The sequence below is a fragment of the Cyclopterus lumpus genome, chromosome 2, assembly GCF_009769545.1.
Source record: "Cyclopterus lumpus isolate fCycLum1 chromosome 2, fCycLum1.pri, whole genome shotgun sequence".
Classification (NCBI taxonomy): Eukaryota; Metazoa; Chordata; class Actinopteri; order Perciformes; family Cyclopteridae; genus Cyclopterus; species Cyclopterus lumpus.
Window position 1 is genome coordinate 5384796 of NC_046967.1, and position 25456 is coordinate 5410251.

Below are 25456 nucleotides of genomic sequence, written 5' to 3' on the forward strand. Positions count from 1 at the left end.
AATGAAAGCAAAAAAGGTATGAAAGTGGATGGATAAAGCTGAATTAAAGTGTGAAATAATTTCCTTCGTTATATGAATTTATGTTATGAATCTACTCGGGTCTATACTTCCCAATTGATGATGGATTTACAAACTAGTTTGAGGTCAATAGGCGTTCCTCTAGAGCTGCAACACGACTAGCATATGAATAGAAAGTTCAATGGAGATATATGAATAAATGTGTACATCACAGACAGTAGCACATAGTACGATATATTTTTACAACCCCTTGATAATGCATGAGTTTAAAGCAGCACATAACTATAGCTTCTATTACTTTTAAATACACACAAACTCCAGATATGTTAATAAAACATGAATATATCGTGTGCATGTGTGTATTTACCTGAATGTCCTTCTGTCTCTGTTCCATTATAGAATACTCTGTGACAGCCATAGATGGAACGGCCAGCTTGGCCTCACACTGTTGTAACCATGCCAACAGTGTTGATATGGTTTCCTTATAACGAGCCGGGGGCAAGCTCTCCAAAACTACAGAGGGACAGAGAGAAACAGAGACATATGTCAGAGAGGTTGTCAGTACTGTTGTAGCGCTGTACACCTTTTACTTTTATATCCGGACAAATGGAGAAATACCAGCCAGATGCTGATTTGGATGATACTGCTGGTGATTTCAGGAAAGTTTTGTCGTTCTCAAGTCATTCATAATGCATTTCCTAATACTTTTTTAATCCACTCACCGAGAAATAATAATTTGGCCTATTTTGTAACTCATTTCAATATCAAATGAAACCTCCACCCAATTGAATCAAGTAATAGTAACATAAACTTAAAAGTAAAATTCTTGTAATGAATTCAAACAAATCTGGGATGATTACAATGATAATCTATAGCTCAGAGAATATACCTAATTTAATTTAATTAGTGTTAAAACTGTCTTCAAATATGTTACGAGCTGTCTGCGTGGCTCTAGGGATGACTATAACATATGAATTGCAATATTTCACGTTAAATATAACATTTTATATCTGGAAATCACGTTGAAGTAAATATTTCACATGTGAAATGTTCATTTCAGAATAATAATACTTTTAACTCTTGAATTCACAGCAATGTATAACTTGTATACTTCTATAATGTTCTACTGTGGTAAACCTTTCAATTTATTTGAATAAAGCTTCTGCCATTTGAATTTTTTGAATTTGAGGCAGAGAAAGCCCCAAAAGGAAAATGTATCATCGGAGAAAAACTATTATCCATATGCACAGTAATTTGTTTGTGCGTCCAATACTCATCCATGAGAGAGTGTTGGACATGTGCGTTGGATGTCTCACCCCTGGCGTGGGTGAGAAAAGTGCAGTGATATGAGAAGCTGTCTGAGTGAGTAAAACAGTACTGTTTGTCTGTCAGCATCTTTCGCTCTCATCCTTTCTCCCCAACCTCTACATATCTTTCTCTCAATGCCAGTGTAATCTTCTCTTTGCTATATTTTTTGTTTTAACAAAATATTATATGTATACAATGTTATATTCCCATCATTCTCTTCCTCTTTAATGCAAATCTGCTCTTATTTTGTTCCAGCGTCTGTCTGATTTAGTTTTGTCTCGTCTCGATGGCTGCAGCTTTCAACTTCTTTTTCAATCATGTTAAGTCTCATTGTCTTTGTTTTCACAGAGAGCATCTTAATAAACACAATGAGTGTAGCACTGCAAATTGGACCAAATGACTCATTCTCACTAGTTGCTCACCATGAAGACGGGTGAATAGATGTAACCGCATGGTTGAGGGCTTACTGCCTGTTAAGATGAGTCAATCCAGCTCTGAAATCGGCCTTGTGACACTCACACAGCTCTTTGTGTCCGACGCAAAACCCAAAAGTAAACGTTGACATCGTTAATTAGTCCAGTTGATGTCAACAACGCTCTTTTCCTAAACCTTACTAAGTGGTTTTGGTGCCTTGATCAAACTTCCTGTATTTTGAAAATATACTATTCATGCACAAGTGGAAGCTCACATTGTGGCCATAAGAGGCTGACGTGCACCTCCTCCATGTAATAAATAGACAGTAAACAATGACGTACATAAGTGTGCGCAATCATGTATAAAACGTGAAATAACGTGACATATAGACTCAACATTTTGAGATTATTTAGTTCAGTGCTTTTTTTTGGTCAGTCCGGTGGTAGTCAGCACGTTTAGTAGCTCGCGACATATGCTGCCTGTTTTTCTGGATGGTAGTGTGCATCTAATGGCAGAATTGTTTCTCCTTATAGAAACTTTGCCGCATTATGTTATTGTGAGCATGCCAATGGATAGTTTTTTTTGCAGTTTCAGGTGCGTTTTTCATGGATCCCTGTGTTGTGAAAAATGTATCAAGTTGTTGCAGGTACATATTCATATCAGGTACATCTGGAGTTTGGCCCCATATTCAAATATGCGTTTGATGTCAGCGTCAGATCTCCATATGGAAATGATCTTTTCTCTTGCCCTCACATCACAGAGGTAAGAGGTCAAATGTGCACATTAATTCAGTACTGAAGCTAGCAGAGATTCAGTGTCTCACCCGAGGAAACCTCAACAAGGTGGATGATTTTTTAAATTAGTTTTCTGCATTCTGTTAAAGCATTTGCTCCGTTTTCCAACAACCAATAACAAGTGTGTCTGTGTTGAATATTGGGTGGCTGTTGTTGTTGTTGTTGCCGCTCTAAACATGCCTGATGCAGTGTGTGGGCTACAGCAGGATGTCAAGGCCGACTTTCAGCAGCGGGAATCTGAACACTTATAGATCCTCTAAAGAGCTGGATCCAGAGTCCTACACAGACCTGAGAAGTCTGGAAGGAACCTGGTTATTTATAGTCGGGTTAGTAACTCACCTAACTCGCCTGTAAAAGAGGTAAATGATGCTCAACACCCTGAGATAAAAAAATCAAATTGAAACAAACTACACGACTGTGATCAAAGCTAAACCGGACGTTTTTTAAATATTACTACAGTAAGTATTGACTTTATAGCCTAACGTTTGTTCCGGGATTAACAGCATTTCAGGGACATCCCCGTGCGAGGGGGCTGAGACGCCGACCAAGCGTCGCACCGCGGTGAAGTTGTTGGGTTTGTTTTATTTTGTTGGGTCTTTTTGTCTTGTCATTTCCTGTTTTATTTTGAAATAGTAACTCTCCTCTCGTTTCAGGTCACTTACCCTTGCTCATGTGTCACCAGTCTGATTGTCTTCCCTGATTCCTGATTGTGTCCACCTGTTTCTCCACTTCCCTCATGTGTACATATAGTCGGCGTCTCCCCATGTCCTGTGCCAGTGTGTTCGTTTCTGTCCTTGTGTCCGTGCGTTCACTCTAGTCCTGCAAAAGTTACTAAGCCTTGCATCTGTGTTCTGCCTGGGCGTGACACCAAGAACCTGGGAACCTTTGTTGCATCTCTCTCTTCCTTGTTTCCGCTCATCTCCAAATAATAACGTCAGCATTAATAAACGGCCAATTGCACTCAGTTATGACCGCAGACCGTTGAGAATGATTGAACCATAGGGCTACAAAATATAGAAACAGTGACTTTTTTAAGGTGAACCACACTTCTAACCTTAAGCTGTTTGTTGGGAACTTTAGTATTTCGTTAGTGAAGTTGTTGGAAGAGGGCTTGTCTTTTAATCTTTTATTGAATATCTAATTAAACACTATTTACCTGAGTTTTAAAGTGCTGAAATCACAGTGGTTCATACTTTTAATATCTTCTGAAATATTGCACATTTGCTTTTGTTTGGAATGGAATAAAGGATAGTTAATTTTTATGTGGCATTGAAATGACACGTTTCATAAAATGCTCAGACTTTTATTACTTTTTTAGAGAACTTTTACACACACTTAGATAAATCATCACTTGAAGTTCATTGCTTAACATCTCGAGGGCAGCCAGTCTGTAAGTCTGCTGTCATTTGTCATCCATCGATGCAGGGATTTGCCTACAAACATGAAATACTTAATTAATTGTTCCACCAGTAACGTGCTGTATTGAGAAAAACAACTGAAATGTCCTCAAAGGAGTCAACTGAATTTCTATAGTATTTATGTCTGATTTAAAATAATATTGTATTTTAGGTTGTCCTAGTGTTTGTTCAGAGCGTCATTAACTAAAAAGTTGAACTCAACATGAACCTTTTTAATTCACCCGAGTGAACAATCGTGGTGATTAATCTAAAATGTATTTATTTTGCTGGAAGATGTGACTGCTTTAAATGCTTTAACGTTAATTTCTTATTGTCTTGCAGCTAAGTGGTTTAATAATAATATTGAGGTATCGGTGCATCCCAATATATCAACAGTCAAGTGTATTGTCCAAAAATATAAAAAGAAAAAATCCTAAAAATTTGAATGCAGGACTTTCCCTAACTATTGAATTCAAGAGCGCCTAAACAAATTAGGGGCCACAAAGCTGAAGTGTTTGCAGTGAATAAGCATCCTTCCTCTCTCACCCAGGTGTAACTGCCTCTCTCTCGCTCTCAGATCTTCGAGGATGATGTTGTAGTGCTCTTTGAAGGCATTGATGTCGGCGTCCAGGAAGGCTGACGGGTCCTCCTCCCCTTCCTTCTCCTTTTTCAGCGCATTCAGCTGCTTCTCTAGAAGGTCCACCTGGGGCTGCAGGGAGGCCAGGCGAGCCACCTCCTCCTGCCAGGACAAGGCAAAGGAAAAGGGTCACATCATGGATGAACCAACACAGCCTAACTTGGTAACACTTTAGAATAACTGCACACTATAAAACATTAGTTAGGTATGAGTAAACACTTAATTCATCATTTATAAAGCATTGTTCCACACTTTAGAAATGATGGATTCACCATTTGTAAATTAAGTATTATATAATGCTTCATAGCGTGCAGTTATTATAAAGTGTTACCGAGCAATAGGACCAGAGAGAGAGAGTTCTTTAGGCCACTGCTGCCTCTAACTTGACCAGATATTACAGAGACAAACAAAAATAAACGGTAAACACTTGAAGCATTATATAATACTTATACTTATACATATACAAATGGTGAATCCACCATTTATAAAGTGTGGAACAATGCTTTATAAATGATTAATTAAGTGTTTATTCATACCTAACTAATGCTTCATAGTGTGCAGTTATTATGAAGTGTTACCCATAACTTTGTTGTTACTAGGGAGATTCTGGGGAAGAAGAAAAAAACTCTTTGGTAATATATCAATACTCGTCCAACTAAAGCTGATCTGTGGAAAAGTTTTATGTTATCATTTTTAAGGTTCACTCCATTTGCTCAATCAGTTGTATTTTACAGAAATGTAAGAGCCCCAATTGTTAGAGGATAGAATAATTATTAATAATTTATGGAGGCAATATAAATTAAAGTAGACATCTAAGTAGTTGTCTAAGTAGGGTACGTTTGTAACATAGCTTAATTTACAGCTAAGTAGTGTGGTAATTAGGTTAAGTTTGTTGTAATGTAACTTACTTAGCCTGCGTAATTTAAAATAATTCAACATTGAATTAGGTTTCCTGGGTGAAAGTCCCTTGTTAGCGGGGACTAAGGTTTACTTGGTAACACTGCCTGGCGTTGCTTCCCTAAACTTCCCTAAAGCCAATAAAGACAGAGCTGTCATTAGTCTAAACTCTAAGAGCATCCCGGGCTGGCTTCTTAGGGAAACATTACACTATGGATGTAGTATTTTATGTAATGTATGTAATGTAATGTGTATGTTTAATCATACAAACCAATGCTTTTTATTAATGCAAATGCCTTGGAAGTAAGTATAGGATACCACTGTTGGTGGTTACACCTTTACACTGTTTTATTCCACAAACATACACAAAAATAAACTTTAATCCCGCCACACTTTACCTCTTAATCTTGTCTGACAGCTGTAGAGTTAAGTGCTGTCAGCTACAGATAACACTGCCACAGTGGAGGTATCAGGAAAATTGCAGTAATAGACTGAGATTTAAAATATTAAGCTGCATGGGTTGTTTGTGTACCAGGTATGTAAACCACTGATATCAGGAAAATTCTTGAGAGCTAAACAGGACATTATTTCAGATCAGTAAAGCTTCAGTTCACCTTTGAGGTCCTGTCAGGATCTGTAGTGTTGTGTCGTATGTCGTGTTTCCTGTTATATTTTGAAGTCCTTGTCTCTCGTGTCCTCTGTTTCTCTGCACTTCCTGTCCCTGTGATTGTCTGCCCTGTCCCTGATTGTTTCCTCCTGTGTCCAATCACCTGCACCAGCCCTCTGTATTTAAGTCCTGTTCGTGTCATTCCCCTTTGTCGGTTCCCCTTGTCTAGATCATTGAAGATCATGTGTGTGAGCCTCTTTTGTTTGTTTTGAATCCTGTTGAATCCTGTGGAGCAATAAAGTTGCCTTTTCCAGTGTTGACGGTGTTTGGGTTCAGTGTTCTGTTATCTGCGCAGCTGCAGGACACTGGACCCAAACGCCGTCAACACTGGACAGGGCAGACAATCACAGGGACAGGAAGTGCAGAGAAACAGAGGACACGAGAGACAAGGACTTCAAAATAAAACAGGAAACACGACACACGACACAACACTACAGATCCTGACAGGTCCATCAGCTTCCAGAACTCAGCATTGAGCCCTACATGAGAGGAAACACTGCCGGTCCACCATCGTAACAACGTACTGTTTTTCCAAATCTGCTTTAATGGCTGTACATTAAGAATAAAGCTAATGCCAAATTATTCCAGCATGCAACTCCTTTTTTAATCATAAATTGGTATTTTTAAGTTATGTTAATTAGCCACATTTACAGGTGCTGGTAGCATATTTTAAAACAATAATCTATTTTCACATTTATCGGTCTTCTCGTTTAGATGAGAAGTGTCTATGTTTTAGTGTTAGCTCTTGGCAAGAAAATATACAAGCAATACAATTATCACAAAATGACAAACTATTACATTTTTAGCAAGTGCAAACAGAAGGAAGTACATTTTTGGGGGACTATTTCCAGCAGCGGATTAATCCACATTTGATGCTGCGATTGTTATAATAACAAAAATAGAGAATGTCTCCAGGCTTATCCTTTAAAGCAATGAATCAAGTTCAACTAGTCTGGTTTAAATCACATAAAAAGTGAGTCCAGGTGAGTTGCAGAATGGTACAGGTAGGGCAGGTTAATATTCACTGAACTGTCCTGGGGCAAAGGCTTTGAATGCAGCTCAGTCGTATCCCCCTGTAACACTGAGTCAGTAAAAACTAGCATAAAGCCAAGAGACACACTCCTTATTCATGAGTAATGTTAGAGAACACTAGCATTCATAACCTCGACAAAATATATGTTCATAAACTCACAGTTTGCCGTCGGGAAGGTTGTCTTAAAAGTTTCAGTAAATATTTTATTTTCTCTGAAGTCTTTCCTGGTTAATATAAAGATAGGAACTCGCAAAGTATTTATGTGTGGGAGCAAGGTGTGTGTTCTCCATTTGTGTGTATGGAAGTGAAAATGTGTGGGCGCACTTGTGAAGGAAACCTTGTTTAAGGGAATTTGTCTGCGGTGGAATCGAGACACACCGTCGAAGAAAAGTTTAGGTCTCTTTTCATTCTCCTCTCTTTCATTCTTCATCCGCCATACGTTGTCCGTTCGTCTTTCTCTTGTACTTTAAAAGATGTCCTCCTGCGTCTGTGTTATGTTCTCCTTTTTAGATCTCCCTTTTTATGTCCTCTCCCTTTAACTATGCCTCCCCTCCTCTCATTTCTCCTGATTTCTTTCCCCCGAACTGCTTGTCACTTTTCTTCTCCTGTTGTTTAGATGCTGGTAAAATGAAACTGTGTGTGTGTGTGTGTGTGTGTGTTTTATGCTAGTCAATACTCCAGCACTTTAAGCCACCCACTCATTGATTGACCCATTTGGTTTAAAGTCAGACAATTCTAAAATTATACAGAGTTATCTATTAGTTGTTCCTTTTTGCAAGGTACCCCTGAATGTACAGACAGCTATCAATGAATAGCTTTGATATTGAAGAAAACTTTAAATACTTATTATTCTCAGGCAAGTTCTGCAGCCATAGTGCAGTGATTTCCAGACTTCCAGTGATTTCTTATCGGATTTATGGACTTTTATTTGCAACTTGCTACACTGGAAATATTGACTCTCTCAGTGTAAGTCACAGTACATCTAAAAATATGTTGGTGTTACGAGAACGGACTGAGTTATGACTCCAAGATGAAGTGTGATTTCTAAGCCAGGAGCCAATCAGCTTAGCCAAGAGATCAACTGGAAGTAGGGACAACTGTAGAAGCCCTGAGAGAGAATCTGGTGAACCACATTCTGGGTATGATCTAAACTGTTTCTCTCCTTTGTTTATGATTTCAGAACAGGTGCAAAGGAAAGGGTTTGCCAGGATAATAAAGTTTTTTTTATCTATGAAAAGCAAAATCATTTCATGAGTTTTATGTGAATAGAAGAAATATCTGGACCTTGTGTTTAGAATGCATGGATAAATCAAAACTCACCTGGAAGAAAAGTATTTCAACAATTAACAAGAAAGAATTGTAGTTGTTGAATACACAGAAAAGAAAACAACTTAATTCCGACTTAAAAAATGTGTCAACAGAATATTTGTTCTCCCTTCCCTTTCTAAGAATTTGATGACCCCCACCTTTAACGTTTACTCATTATTAACACAGAAACAGAAAAGTATGTATAAAATAATTTAGTTTTAGATCAAATTTGGACAGAGGCCGGCTGGTGTTCCCCCTGATAATGCTAAGCTACACACAGAGGCATTTTTTGGGATAGATTACCTAATAAGTCTGCTGGTAGTTTTAAATCAATGTGACAATAAGTGGCTCTACTTCCTTTGCTATCTATCATCCTTTTACTAAGAGGAAAATAGAGAACAAGCACATTTCATTTAGTCTGTGTTTGAATAAATCAAATTTAAATACTTACAAAGTGCTGTGATAAACAGAAATTTAAACAAGCCAGATACAGAAGAAATTAAAATAAAATAAAACACACACAAAAACAGCAGCTAAGTTGTTAAACAACAAATGGATTTCAACAAAGAAATGGAGAAAAGATAAAAAGGAATGCTTATGTGATAAAAAAAATAACGGATCATCCTGGAGACAGTTTGGTCTGTTTCACTCACCCGGCATCGGTCCAGTTGGACTGAGAGTGGTTCTGGTTCAGATGCTGGAGGCGCCTGAACCTTGAGCCAGTTTTCACTGCCGTCCACAGCCTGCTCACACTGTTCATACAAGCTGTAGAAGGCCAGCACCTGTGAGACACACACGGTACCACAGTAAGTTTATTTAAACACCCACACAACATCTGTCTTGTTTCATAAAAACACTCACAGTTTGTAGTAGACCTGCATAGTCATGTCACACTGGAATTCTAACTCAAAAGTCATTGTGTAAGATACATGTCCTATTATTTTGGGGTCATTCATATTTTGTCGACAAAAATTTCCCAGCCTGCAGTTGTTTATCACCTTTTGTGTGCATGTGAAAAGAAATGTGTTGTTGGAGCCCAAACGTCCCTCCGGAAGTTGTGTCAACTCAAAGTGTTAATGTAGATCCACCCGTGAGTAACTGAATTTAATTTCAATAAGTAACCAGCATCATGTTCAATTTCATAACATTTATAACAATCGGTTCAGGCTCAGGTTCACAGTCGGATTTGTAGAAAGGTTGGTCTCTCTCAATACACATTGCCTTTGTTTACTAGTGGATCTTGACCGCTCCAATATGGAAGACGAGCAGACAATAATGTATTTACATTTTTATATCTGTGCGAGTCAGATAAGGTGTAAAAACTGGTACTTGTAACTTCTAACTTCAGTTTTAAAAGTAGAGCATGTGCACGTCCGATTCTCAGGCTTTGTGTTCCACACATGGAAAATACTTCTACAGCAACAAACGTATTTACACATGCAAATTGTATCTGTCTGCACCAAATGATTTTCACACATTGCACAACATATGTTGACAGTTGCTAAACTTATATTATTCATTCAAAGACTTCTTTTTCACATGCACACAAAAGGTGACACATAACTAAAGGCTGGGAAATTATTTGTCAACATCATTTCTGAAGCTCAAAATATGAATTACCCTTATTTACTTCCATACAAAGAACATGTATTGTAAGACATTATACATGTTCTAGATTAATATATATTATGGGTTATAAAAACAAATGGAACTCGTTTTCACACGTCGGATAACTTTACTAGTCATTTTGAGCACTCTGTATATAAATATATAATAATATATACTGTATAATAAAGTATATAAAGTATAATGTCTTCTGTGGCTCTTCTGTGGAGCTTGACCAGACTAGGGACCAAAAAGACAAGATATTTCAGTCTTTGCTGCACATCTGTTGACAATTATCTCAACAATATGGAAATGCAACGCTCAATTGATGGATTCCAGCTTTAAAATATTGTTGTTCAGTCATTTGTCATTACAGTACTGTAAATGTCTCTGCCCAACAACACTTCGACATGCGGACTGGAGGTGCCAGAGATCGAACCACCAATCCTTCAATTGGGGGACGACCCGCTCTATCTCTGAGCCACATGTATGAGTGTACCTTTGTCTGGTAAGCCAGCCATGCCAGTCTGTCTGCCAACAGGGAACAGAATCCCACCCAGCGCTGGTTCAGCTGCTCCGCTGCCTGGGCAATGTCATCAGCACGACTCCCCTCTGCGGGGGGAGAGAGGGGGCAATGTCAAACACTGGTCTCTCTGTAGGGGACAGACATAAATATACACACACACCACGCACACAAAATGTGGTGAATTTCTGCACTGCACATCACGCTAACCTTGATGTGCAGTGCAGACATTCACCACATTTACGTGGAACCGTGAGCTCCACGTAAATGTCCAGTGCCCCGAAAATGAAAACCTCTAAGAGGTTCCATGAGGGGATAATCAATGCTAAAGTTGTACATGGATGGATTTACACTCCTGCCTCTAAAAGGGCAACCTGAAGCCCATCAGCCTGATGATAATTGGACCCTGGAAGGTAGTATCCTGGTTCACATGTATCCAGATTGCTTCTTCCTGCAAACATGCCTCCATTAGGTTCCATTTACATGTCAAGTATTTGGTTGATGCTGTTTTCCAGTACAGGTTACTATAAATACAGTAGCATGAGCTTACTGCTCGATAAGCATGCAATGCTACCCTGGAAGTTAAGGCATCCCAAATACACTGCCTTAATGAAAATGTCTTCGTGTTTGAGCCACTTTGCAAACCTAATGGTTTAAAAAGTTGTAAAATATTTACCACCCGAGTTACCACCCTCATGTCTGTAGGGTAAATAGCATCAGATACGATTAGCTTAGCATTAGCTTAGCATAACTACTAGGAGCAAGGGGGAAAGCATGGCTCTGTTAAAACAAAATTCTGCCTAACTCTTAAAAAGACTTATATTATACCTTATTTGTTTAATCCGTTTCCCCCTCTTTCCGGTCTTTATGCTAAGATAAGCTAGCCGGATAAGCTAGCCTAAGCTAGCTGGCTTTAGCTTCATATTGAATGGACAGGTATGAGCAATCTGAATGGGTAAAATACTGTCGCTGGGTCGCATCAAGCTTTTATCTGACTCAAATGTAAACCCACCCAGGTCCTTATACGGCGGTCAAAGCAGCTGACATAATACGCAACAGTAAATATGGGACTTTTATTTTAAAATCGCAGTGCAGAAAAGTTAACAGGATATTGCATCATCAAGAGGACCTCAACTGACGTTGATAATTGATGATAGTATATATATATATGTCTCGAATAGGAATCACAGCCAGGGTAGGGAAGTCAGAGAGCAGTAATGAACTTAAATATAAAAATAACACTAAAGTTTGCCGGTTTGTTAATTGATATTAAAAAAAGTGAGGAGTTTTCTGCAATTCATTCATCAGATTCATTAAGATTTCTCTAAGCTTTGACAACAGAATTATTTCTTTCTCTTATATATATATATTTAAACTTCCACAGACCGACAGACAGACAGACACACACACACACACACACACACACACACACACACACACACACACACACACACACACACTATTCAGTAAGTTGAGCAATATTCTGGCGTGTTCTTGTTGGATGGTGGTTACAGCAGTGAAAGTGAAAAGTATTAATTGAGTGTTTCTTTGCTTTCAAAAGCCCCAACAATTGCACAAGGACAGAGAAGAGGACGGATGAGAAGAAACATCTCTCTCTCTCTTTCTCTCTGTCTGGTCTTCTCTCTATCAGTGTTTCTATGGAGACAAGGAGAGAAGGTGGGACAGGTGGAGGCGTTGCCATGGGGACAGACAGGGTGTGTGTGCATGCATTTGAATGAGTGAGTGTGAGCAGGAGAGTGCACGTTACCCTGCTCGACCAGGGTCTGCGCCGTGCGCGTTGCTTCTTGGAGCTTCCGGTACTTCTCTGGCCGCTCTCTTTCTATCGCCTAGAGCAAAGGGACAGAGGAAGGGATGGAGTGGTGGTAGAGTGAGAAACAGAAAGTTAAAGGACAGCAAGACAAAAAGAACGACGGGCCAACGGCAGGAACATTTTTATTTATTACAAAGAAAATCTTATTTCCACAGAATAAGAACTCCTGTGGCTTTTCATCAACCTCTGACCTCCTTCTGATGCAACATTCAGGACGACCCGAGCATGTGTGGGCATTTTGTGGGCAAACAACAGAAAGGTTGGACGACAACATTGATCATTTTAGGGCCTAGTCAGCGGGATCAGGAAGTCATCATTCATTTACTTTTTTACAAAAAAAAGGCTTTTTATACTTGCATGTTATCTGTCGTACTCTTGATAGCTCTTACAAAACTCTAATATGTTTTTTTTGAAAAGCTTAATATTGTATAACGAATTTCAATACAATATTTTTGGAGAGAATTGTAGAGTTAATGGAATGGTAAATGGACTGTACTTGTATAGATCTGTTCTAGTCTTCTGACCACTCAAAGCGCTTCAACATTACATGTTATCGTTCAACCATTCATACACTAATGACAGGGGAGACCATGCAAGCTGCCACCTGCACATCAGGACTCTAACTAACCATTTACACACATCACCTCGAGCAATTTGGGGTTAAATGTCTTGCCCAAGGACGCATTGACATGGACCAGCGGAGTCGGTGATCGAACTGCCAATCCTTTCATTAAAGGACGACTCTGAAGTTCAATATCTTGCTATACTGATGGAATTAGTTGAATTGATAAATTCTTCAAGAAAAGACTTTGTATTGTTTTGTTTTTTGGTTGGGGGGGCCATTTTTGCCTTTAATTGACAAAAGCATCGGAATTTAAAGCTGGGACGCTGGTTCATATACTGCCATATACTGTCTCAATTAAATATAAAGGGCGAGATTTAGAGTTGCTGGTTGGCAGATTGGCCATAGCTAGGTTAGCGGTTTGCCTCCGTTTCCTGTCTTTATGCTATGCTATGCTATGCTAAGGGACCTTTAAAGGCCTGGTGTGTCAGATCTAGTGCCATCTAGTGGTGAAGTTGCAGATTGCAACCACTGTGGACCGAAGAAGGGCTCCTTCTAAGCGAACGAAAACACAATAATTCTTGGTTTCAGCAGATTATACATAAAGGGAAACATAGTTATACATATAACATTCCCTTTTAAATATCCTCTCCAATACGAAGATCCAACACCTTAAGAGTGTGAATAGGTTCATTTTGCTTTCTAAAGTGGTGTCCTGGAAGAATTTCAAGCTGTTTATTATATGGTCTGCACTCATGAGCCGAGCTGACAGCAAAGCTGAAGAGGCAACCAAGATCAGAGGGGATTTTGAAGAATCTGCCTACCTTAAAATTCATCGGTTTCCAACTCTTTTCATTTATAATGCCAGTTACAGTTCATAGAAGCTTCATACAATTTTCATGGGGATACAGAGGGTAGTTGAACAGGTTTTTTATGAATGATTTGTTAGCACATTTATAAATGCTGACGAACAGTTTGTTTTGTGCCTAATCTACAGCTTTATTTGTTTATCATTAACAAACCATAAATCAGCACTTTGGAAGCCATCTGTAAGCCATCTGTAAGCTTTTTCCATTTAAGTGTTTCTAATTCAGTACGAATGTATTTATAAGAGTGAATGTGTATTGTTTTCTGCCTCTAATTTAAAGTTGTGGGAAATGGTTTGTGTCAAGAACAAGCACTAATTCAGAAAGTATAATATGGTGAATTACTTATTACGGTGTGTGAATTTAATATGGTTCTCAATTATTACCAAATTAATGTGGTTAGTTTAAAGCTGCTCAAAACCAATATTTTCATATGAACAATAGGTTATATTACAATATGCAAATTGAAAGCAGTCGCTCATAGTGATGAGGCAACAATGACAAAGTAGCAACCAGACAGAAAAGGAAGGGAGTTTATTCCAGTGTGTGGATCTTCTCTGTTTATGAAGGTTAACAGCCCTTTTAGATTAGAATTAGATGATTTAGATGCATATTGATGTATGTGGTAGCAGCTTGGAAAGCTAATGGTAGAACTACCTAGAGTCCATCCACCCATTATCCGAACCGCTTATCCTATTTAGGTCGCGGGATGCTGGAGCCGATCCCAGCAGACATTGGCCGAAGGCAGGGTTCACCTGGACAGGTCACCAGTCCATCTCAGGGCTCATATATAGACAGACAACCACTCACACTCACATTCACACCTACGGGCAATTTAGAGTCCAATGAACCACGCTGACATGGGGAGAACATGCAAACTCCACACAGAAAGACTGCCCAGACCGGGATCCGAACCCGGGGCACTCTTGCTGTGAGGAAACAGTGCTGCTAGCCACTGCACCACCGTGCAGCCCCCTACCTAGAGTCAGTTTAAGATTAATAAAAATGAGGTCCAGTTACTTTCATTTGTTGACCAGATGCCATTTTTCAAGCAAGTTTTAGTTACTTTCCTTTGAAAGAAGTTGGTGGAGATTGAACAGATCCTTAAAGAGGGTGACACCAACGTGACTCCAAATAGCTAATGCTGTTTGCTATGGCAGCTTTATAGGGTGATACTTTGGCAATGTTCTGTTAACAGTTTGTTTCTGCTGCTCTCAAGTGGCAACATTATAAGTATTGCGAAATTAAACCTTTGGAATTAATCTTCTTAATCTTTTTCCACTTTTATGGTGAGAGTTAGATGAAAAGATCAATACCACTTTTATGTCTGTATGTTAAATATGAACCTAAAGTCAAAAGACGGTGAGCGTAGCGGAGCATAAAGACTATAAATAATGTACAGCCTTGTGTATATTCACACTCATGGAACTATGGTGTAGTTTGTTTGAAGCCTAAAATTATGGTAAACGAAAATGGACTGTACTTGTATATATGTATATTTGCCTCATAACCTCATTCAGCAGGACAAGGTTGTGAGCCAATCAGGGTAAATGGTAAATAGTCTGTGCTTGTTTATCTCTTTTCTAGTCTTCCGACTACTCAAAGCGCTTTCACACTACTTCATTCACCAATTCACACCCATTCCTACACTGATGGGAGGGGCTACCATGCAAGGTGCCACCTGCCAATCAGAACCAGCCAACCATTCATACACTGCAGGAACAGCCTGCAGGGGCAAATCAGGGTTAAGTGTCTTGCCCAAGGACACATCGACATGGACTAGTGGAGCCGGGGACCAAGCTGCCCATCCTTTGATTAAAGGACGACTCTGCTCACCACTGAGCCACAGCCGCCAGAAGTTAACTTTTTACTTCTGGCAATTACGTCACACTTAAAAAATCATACAAATGGTGTTCATTTGTGAAGCTTATTGTATACAATGACCTAGATTTTTGACCAAGGAACCAATGGCGATGCTAACTTATGGGTTTCATAAAAAAAAAAAAACGTCATCCCTGCCGCTCTCTATAATTTGGTTATCAGTGAAACTTTCGAGGTGGACAAATCTTCCCAGCCAGGCCTTCCCAGGCAAAGTTAACTGGCTCTAGCTCAAAGTTGGCCTACAGATATGAAAGTAGTATTGATCTTCTAATCTCAAACTCTTGGCACGAAAGCAAAGGAGCGTTTTTTTCCCAAAATTGCTAAACTATTCCTTCAAGCCACATGGGAAGACATATTTGTTGTGCAACAACAGGTTGTTAAATCTTTATTGTTTGCTACAGTGAGCAGACGCTTGAGGAGAAATCCAGTGAGTTGACATGCAGAGGTAGCTGCTGCACAAATCTCCGCAGCCATTATGAACCCTTTGCTGTACCTAATAGCCGACTTTCACCGTGATACAGGGTTGTCCTGTATCCATAATCACAGTTCAGAACGTGAAATGAATTACTAACCCGACTGTGGGATGGAACCCTGTTATTTCAGCATCAAAGTTCTCAAAATATTAAACTCTACAGGGCATCTCCCAATGCATTCCACAGCCAGATCTGATCCCTCAAACAGGTCTTTGAAGATGTGCGGACCGGTCAAAATGTCTTCACCTTCCAACACTATCACAATTGGTCCTCTAAAAGATAGATGCACACACAAACACAAACACAAACACAAACACAAACACACACACACACACACACACACACACACACACACACACACACACACACACACACACACACACACACACACACACACACACACACACACACACACACACACACACACACACACACACACACACACACACACACACACACACACACACACACACACACACACACACACACACACACACACACACACACACACACACACACACACACACACACACACACACACACACACAGTTAATTTACCTGCACTTTGTCATGCAGCTCCTGAATGCTGCCCTCCTTGCGTGAGACAGAGAACTCAGGGCTCTGCAGGATGGCTTCACCACGGGTCATGTAGCTGTGGACCTCTGTGAAGTCCACGTCAAACCTGAGGACACACACATAAACATGCACATGGCAATATTATCTGCTATGCTGATGTCGTTGAGCATAAAACATTTTGGTTTTCTAAAAAAAGTTCATTCAAGATTGCGTCCTTACTGTTCCTGTTAACTCTAAAGGATTCCATTGAAGATTACCTTGTACTTCTCTACAACTGATGACATTTAACGTCAACATATAACAACTTGGACTTGATTGGTTCCCTTCATGAGACAATACATTAACTCCATCCATTCAAGCAGATTTTCCTCATAACCTCAATCAGCAGGGCTAAGTTGTGAGCCAATCAGGGTAAATGGTCTGTGCTTGTATATCTAGCGGAAAAAGTATTCAAGTCCTTTACTATATATTAATATGACAATTCCATAAAGTTTGGGGAGTTGCAAGAGAAAGATTCAAACTATAACGTCTTTCCCAATTCATTGTCTACAGTGCCATTTGATGACATCACACATTTGAGTTTTAGCACTTGATATGGGAGAGAGATGTCCCATGTACACTAATATTTATGGACTGTTGAAGACATTAGTAACATCTTTGAAATAAAGTCAGTCTGATAGCAGCCTCGGACCATTTGCATCAAGACCCCAACACTCTGGACACTACATTTCCCACAATCCAACTCAATGGTGTCTTTTTGTTTGAAACTGGGTAAACAACCCACATTTGGATATCGGTACCAGATACCTTTAAGGTATCAACCCAAGTAACCCAGTACCAAGTAATATGTCCACTTGTCAAGTCAAACAATACCTACAATTTATCTTTTTATTTACAATAACTCCAGAGCATTGTAAAGTTCAAACATATTTTGCTGTGGTCTAGCAGTTACATCTATTAAATAAAGAACATTTATAAATTTGTCCATGGATTATTATTTTTAAGACAATTTAAGTTTGATTCGAAATCTTCAAAAGAACACGATACGGTAAAATTCTCACCGCACCACTGTGCTCACATGCCCTGCAAGTAGTATTGTTTTGCTCGCAGCCAATCACCGCAAGTGTTCTTTGATTTAAGGCCCAGAACACCTCAGAGATCAATTATCTAATGATTTAGTTACTATTGATGGCATTACCCCGGCATCCAGCACCACTGTAAAGAATCTCGGCGTTATCTTTGATCAGGACTTGTCCTTTAACTCCCACATAAAATAAATCTCAAGGACTGCATTTTTTCATCATCGTAACATTAAAAAAATTAGGCACATCCTGTCTAAAAGCGATGCAGAAAAACTAGTTCACACTTTTGTTACTTCCAGACTAGATTACTGCAATTCCTTATTATCAGGCTGCTCTAATAAGTATTGTATATCTCCAGTTGATCCAGAATGCTGCAGCTCGTGCACTCACAAAAACTAAGAAAAGATCACATTACTCCTGTATAGCTGCTCTGCATTGGCTCCCTGTAAAATCAAGAATCACATTTAAAATCCTCACCTACAAAGATTGGTGAGGCACCATCATACCTTAAAGAGCGTATAGTACCATATTACCCCACTAGAGAGCTGCGCTCACTGAATGCGGGACTACTTGTGGTTCCTAGAGTCTTAAAAAGTAGGATGGGAGCCAGAGCCTTCAGTTATCAAGCTCCTCTTTTATGGAACCAGCTTCCACTTTCAGTCTGAAGTACACTTAAGACTTTCCTCTTTAACAGTGCTTAATAGTTAGGGCTGAATCATCCTTTAGATATGCTGCTATAGGCCTATAGGCTGATCAGGGATGTTTTAAGATACACTGAGCTCCTCTCTCCTCTTCTTTCTCTTCTTCTGGACGAATTCACGTCTCTTCATTGCACATTACTAACTCTACTTCCTCACCGGAGTCTTTGTGCCTTCTCGCCTCACAGGATCTATTGGCTGTGTCTGGAGATGGTCCTGGCTCCTGCCCCCTGACTCCTTGCCCCTGCTACCTGCCTCCTGCATCTTGCCCCTTGGCCCTGGCCTGGGCATTACCTCCTGCCTCATTGGCCCTGCCTCCTTCGTTGTGCCTCCTGCCTCATTGGCCCTGACTCCTGCCATGGCCCTGCTGATGCCCCTCCTCCCAACCTCCTTCTGTTCCATGGATCGTGGTTATCTGGATCGTGGTCCATGCCTACTACTCATTATTAATATTTGTTGTCATATTCATTGAATGTGTTGTAACTCTGTAACGTTGTTCATTCTGTACACATGACATTATTGCTTCTGTCCATCCGGGGAGAAGGATCGTCCTCTGTTGCTCTCCTGAAGGTTTCTTCCTTTTTTTCCCGTGAACATTTCTTTTCTCTTTTTTGGGGAGTTTTTCCTGATCCGATGTGTGATTGTAAAGCCCTCTGAGGCAAATTTGTAATTCATGATTCTGGGCTGTACAACATAAACTAAAATTAATTGAATTGAAGCCACGCCACCGTGGGTCGGGGACGTGTGAGCACCCCGTGTGAGCGCCCCGTGTGAGTGCGGCGGCGATTAGTTTCCAGTGGGAGACACACGCAGCTCCCATGCACATTATGGGTATCGAATATATGAAAGTACTCTGTTGAAATCGGCATAACTTTAAGGGTACTAGCAATAGTACTGGCATCGTAATTTTTTTAAATGATACCCTGACCTAAGTATCTTCATAAAGTAAAATGGAAATAAGTAGAGCACTTGAGTGAATACTTGTGACTTTCCACCATTGCACATTCACTACACTTTATAAGTATTAAGAGGACTTTCATCTCCTACTTCACTACTAATACAAGTTTCATTTCAAGCTGGCCTCTATTATCATCAGCACATACTCACTATCAGGACCTGCAGTGTTTCGGCACCTACACTTCAAAACTAGTAGAAAGTAGACCTCAGTGTTGCAGAACGCGCCCACCTTTTCCTGAGCTCAGAATCCACCACGACTTGTCTCTTCTTCTGTGGTGGCGGAGACTCCCTGGTCTGGCGCACTGCAGCCGACACCTTCTCCCTGGAAACCACCTTGGTAACGGTCGTTGTGACAGAGTGGGTCAGCTCGCACTGCTGGGCTGTGCTGACAGTTGATGAGAGCTGAACGTACGCGCACACAGAGAAGAAAATACATCTTGACAAAGAGCACACATCAGCAGACAGCGACAGTTTACCAGGATCTGTCAAAATCATACTGATCCCAAATTGCCACTTGACGCACTGCCACATCTGTCTGATTGCCCGCACACACACAAGTGTAAAAATGTCCTTGAGAGTCAAAGATCAGTTACATCAATCCAAATTATAAGATAGGATGTGTGTGGGGTTGTGTGTGTGTGTGTGTGTGTGTGTGTGTGTGCGTGTAGTTTGTTTCAGCAGGGAAGAGCTTAATGACAATTAAACAGCGAGTACAACTACTAGGATCGCCCTGCTACCATGGTAACGTGTGTTCGTGTCTGTGTGAACTCAGTTGAAGTGGTGGAGACGACTTCTTCCCTGCCCTATACAAATCTGTTATATATATATATATATATATATATATATATATATATATATATATATATAGTGTCTATAAATATATAGTTTATGTTTAGAACAAATATGTATTTAAAGTATATATATTTATGTATATATATATTTTATATATATATATATTTTATATATATATTATGGTCTAAAACTTGTCATTTTAGTTTTTTAGTAGGTGTTCCTATGACAATTTTGAATGTTTATTCTTGTAAATGTGCTCAGGCCTTGACTGGCATCATGCCTGATTATTTGTGGAAGGATTGGTTTACAGTCTATAACATAACAAAACACAGAAAGTGGGCGTTTTTTGGGGTCCACATAAAGTCAAGTGAGAAGCGGCGAAAAGTCAGTTCAAGGCCTTCAGATCATCGTGGAAAGAAGATTGAAGTCGATCGGATTATTTTTGTGGGAGATGACCTTAAATGTATAACGGCGAAAAGTGCCAAAAACAAGCGAAAAACGCCCAAAACTGCCATATTCGGCGAATTATTGTAGCGCCCCCTTGTGTTCAAATCGCACAAGATTATTTGTGCATGTTAAGGGATGCAATATGCACATATCCTGCAAATTTGGGCCATAGATCCTTACCACAATGAGAAAAAACGGTTGACATATTCTAGGTCATCTGGCTCCCCCCTGGTCATTTTGTATGATTCGGACCCAGCAACTAAAAAAAAAAAAAATTTGACTCCTTTATCATGCGTCTATTTTCACCAAGCCTGACAAGCTTGCCAAATTTGGTGACTTTTCGAGGCCCGCAGATACCCCAAAAATGCGCCCAATGTACAAAAATAAAGATCAGAAGAATAATAAAAATCCTAGCAATTTCAATAGGGTCCTCTTGGACTGACTTAGTCAGTCGATCGGACCCTCATAATAAAGTAATCCTTTATCGTGTTCCAAGAACATATGAATTGTATATTTTTTCTCCCTGCCCTTAAATGGGCCTCTCGGGCAGTGTTGCAGGAAACGATTGACATTTAAAAAAAAAATGTTTGTTGTATTAAGAAAGGAAATTTATATTAAGAAGGATTGTATTTCGCGAAATGGAAGTAGTATTATTTGAAGTCACAGCTTCTGAGCTTTTGAGCACAGCAAATGTTGCTTGAGAAGGAGCACTTCAGGGCATGACGGTTCATTTGCAATTCTATAATACAAGTAATTCCAATCATCACTTGCCAACGTGAAGCTCTCCAAAGGGCTTCAAGAAGAAAAGCAACATTACAGGACAGTCTTTGTCAGCAAAATTCCTAAAAGCACAGATTCAAACACTGAGATTGTGTAGTTACAGAAGGATAAAGAGAGGTCAGAGACAATTGTGCGATCGAACATGTCCAGAAAAGCGATACTGAAGACTGATGAATGTTTAGCAGTGCTGATTGAAAGCCACTCCTTCATCACTATGGTTTTGCTCAGGACAATGAAGGTAAATAAAAGGATTGCACATGCAGTGCTAATTTCATCCTTCCCGTATCCTCAGTACTTCCCACTGGTGTGTAACTTAAAGTTCTTAATGTGTTCAATGACCTCTGTCACCCAGTAATGTCATTATATCTCTCCATCCCTCATCCCAAACACTGGCAACTAACAGGGCCCCGTTTCATCACAGCAGTGTTCTTCTAGCAGGCCAAATGTGACCACAGTGCCGAGTCATCTGTAAGGCTGTTAATCAAAACCAACTAGGTAGACCAGCAACAAGCCTCCTGAAGAAGAGAAGCTGCAACTTGTCTTATAAAGAAGGCTTGGTGGTTTAGTTTTTGACAGCCTTTGTCTCATTGATAACACTCATTTTGGCATCTTTGCTCCTTTTGTTCAAGCAGCTATTATTCCTTATTGAGCCTTGAGAAGGTATTTTTTTGCTTTCAGGTGTGACAAATGCTTTCTTCAGAAAAAACTAATACATCTAAGCTTAACATTAAATTGTAGTATTCCATCAAAAACACTTTATTCCACATGACTGAAAAAAACAAGCTCTCCTTGGGACAACTGGAAAGCCATGAAAACTCAGCTGAGTTTGAGATAAATTCAGTAAAACCTGAATGTATAGCGAGTGGAGACTCAATTTGTATCCAATGTAGGTAACACCAGTGGGCACTTTTTTGATATAGATTGAGTTCCAAGTGTTGTCAAATAAATCATCAAAGGAATTTCAAACATTTCAGGATTTATTGCATTCTTACTGTTATACTGCACAATAGACATATTTGAGTTCTGTCTACTTCACTGTGCCGTTTCCCCAGAGGTGTAGGACTTAAACATATATTGCAGGGAACATGAGGCCACAGGTCTTTGGTCTTTGAGTTGCATCTTCCTCTTGGCTTTCATTCCACTACCTAATCACAAAATGATTAAGACCTGGGACAATGAGTGAATGAATAGAAGTGCAATCAGTTTGACTCTTGGACAGATAACCTGTCCAGACTCTGAGCCCTGAGGACCAAGGCTGCCAGACTGACCTAAATTCAATACATGCTAAGCCTCGCTCCCCACTGCTACTCCATCTAGCTGTCAGAGCTACTATGGGGCACACACAGTCACTAACTGCACTCCCTAAAGAATTGTCACATTTTTGTAAAAACGAAAAGTGATTTCAGAGAGAAGTAGACAGAAGGGTCTACAATATGCGTTTGAAGAATGTATACTGGATGTCAAACTAACTCATCAGCAAAAAAATGAATAGAGAAGAAGAAGAAAGATAGAAGCTAAAGCATACAGATCACAGTGTAAAGGTGAACCACCACATCACCTGTTGATCGAGACAGAAGACGAAGAAATTAAGAAAAAACAGTGCTCTACTGAAGCCAGGTAGGTCTTTATTTACTGTTAAAACCTGCTCCCGTTCCGATGGACTGTACTAACTGTACACTGTAAACAAGTTTAAACAATTGCTATTTATAGTTAGGTACTAGTGCGATATGTCTCTGGAAAGCTATGATTCTTGTGATTCATTTCAAGATCGGATCACAACAGCAGCTACAATCAATGCCTCTGTCAGACAACAACAAACAAACAAACAAACAATATCAAAATCTGTGCAACTCACCGATGAAGCTTCATAGTGATCCATAAATCAATAACATTCCAACAAATACGGTCTTGTTAAGTTGGCAAAGGTCCCGACGATCCAATCAAGTCAAAGATTTATTCCAAACAAATGATTACATCCACGGACTGCTGTTGCATCATTTCAAATCGGCCTGCAAATCAGCCTCATTACTTATGTATTTTCGATCATAACTCCTGTGCGCATTGGGAAAACTTGCTATTAAAATGTCCGCTGCACTCTGACCTTTCGGTTGTCACCTCACTTGACCCAATAAGTGTCCTCTTCACAGCCTACAATAGCCAACGAGAGACCGCGTTGAAGGAAAGGGCCTCCCCCTCTTCTTTCGTGTATAGACCGAGCCCACTGCGGCCAATTGTTCTGATGACAGGTGTTTCAATAGCTATGTGTTAATGCTTGTAAATTATGTGCTTACTTATGCTAATGTTAGCTCCACTGGTTTCTACGGAAAAACCTTAGATTTTAGAAATGTATATATTTATCTCATGAGAGTCTTTTGGAGCTAGATAGATGTCGGAACCTGGTTGGAGCTGTCTGATGCTACGGTATGATTGGCCAGTTTAAATGCAATGAGTAAGAGTGAGGCAAATTGTATTCAAGTAATCATAATGTCAAAGTACACAGTTTATGTTTAAACTGTTTTCAAAGTAAACACAAGTTGTTATATAACTTATACGTGTCAAAATATAGGGAAAAACCTTTTTGAACAAAGGTCGTAAAACCTAACTGAGCATGTGCAGTGTACCTGGGAGCTGCTCATCTCCAGACTCTGGATCAGTCTGTCCCAGCGCTGGGCGAAGCTGTCCAGTCTGGCCTCCAGTTTGCTGGCCACTTCTTTGTTCTTGACGCTGGACAGGAGGTCCTGACTCATGGAACACAGCTTGTCCATGTTGGGACGCTTCATCTCCAGGTCCGCCTTCACCGTCTGGTGGAATATACACACACACAAGAACAACAAAGGATGGGAAATTAGTATAGGACTATGTAAGTTACATCATGTATATTCCATTTTTTGCTAAATAAAAGGGATAGTAGATCCGCTACAGGGAAACTCACAGCAACACGGCGGAGGCAGGTCACCATCTCTGCCTGGTCCTTTAGGTTGGAGGTCTTAATGGAGCAAACCTGCTCCTCCTTTTGACTCAGCCAGGAGTCAAATAGACACTGTGGGGAAAGGAGAGGAGTGAAATAAAAACCCTACCTTTCTGTCCCGGGATCTGGGGCATAGAAGTTAACAAAGAAAAAAACTGAAAATCACCTTCACCACTTCAGCAATAGAGAGAGGAGAGGAGGATAAGGAAGCACGGAGGAAAGGAAGATGACAGGAGAGAAAAGGAAAGAAAAAGCGAACAAGTGGAAGTAAGGAAAGGACAAGGGCTGATTAGGGGAAAGGAGAGGAAAGAGGACAGAGTAGATGAGAAGACAAGGCTAAAAGAGAGGAGAGGTAATAATGATAATATAAATGCTTATATATTGTTATAATGTTATGCTTTTGTCAGGCTACTCAAATTCAGAATAACACATAGAGGGTGAAATTTGTGTCTGGGAATGTGCGGCTGTCTCGTCTTGGAAACAACACACCCAAATGTCATTGACTAGTCTCATCGAAATGTTGACTGGCCTTGCATCCTGTGAGATGAAATCATCCACCTCCTTGATCGCTCAGCACCAATCAGAAATTAAGATGATGCATAACCTGTGACGAAATCTGTGTATGAAAAGGCCGGGTTTTCCGGTCCTGGGGCAGAGTTGTTGTGACTCCCCTGGTATTGCAATATCAGCGCTTTACTTCGCTTGTGATCAGAGAATAAATCTACCAGAACGAGAGAAGTTGTTGGCTGAATTCTTCCAAAGGCTCTTCCCATGCAAATGATTCTGAACGACGCTAACAATAAGGAGAGGGTGGAGGGGGAAAGAAAAGAAATGAAGAATAGAGGATAATATAGCAGAAAGGAATCCAAAAAGGATGAGAATAAGAGTGACTGATGGATGAATGGATGAAAGGACGAATGAATGGATGGAAGAAAGGAAGAA

General features: G+C 39.9%; 1 protein-coding gene across 1 annotated transcript in view; it reads right to left on the bottom strand.

Annotated features, from left to right (window-relative positions):
* Positions 1-25456, bottom strand: part of LOC117743999 (dystrophin-like) — a 216510-nt gene that overhangs the window by 143056 nt on the left and 47998 nt on the right. Inside the window, 9 exon segments of the mRNA XM_034552044.1 lie at positions 386-531; positions 4478-4670; positions 9127-9255; positions 10578-10690; positions 12370-12448; positions 16773-16896; positions 19757-19929; positions 24168-24347; positions 24479-24586. Of these exon segments, the coding sequence (XP_034407935.1) occupies positions 386-531; positions 4478-4670; positions 9127-9255; positions 10578-10690; positions 12370-12448; positions 16773-16896; positions 19757-19929; positions 24168-24347; positions 24479-24586 (1245 nt within the window).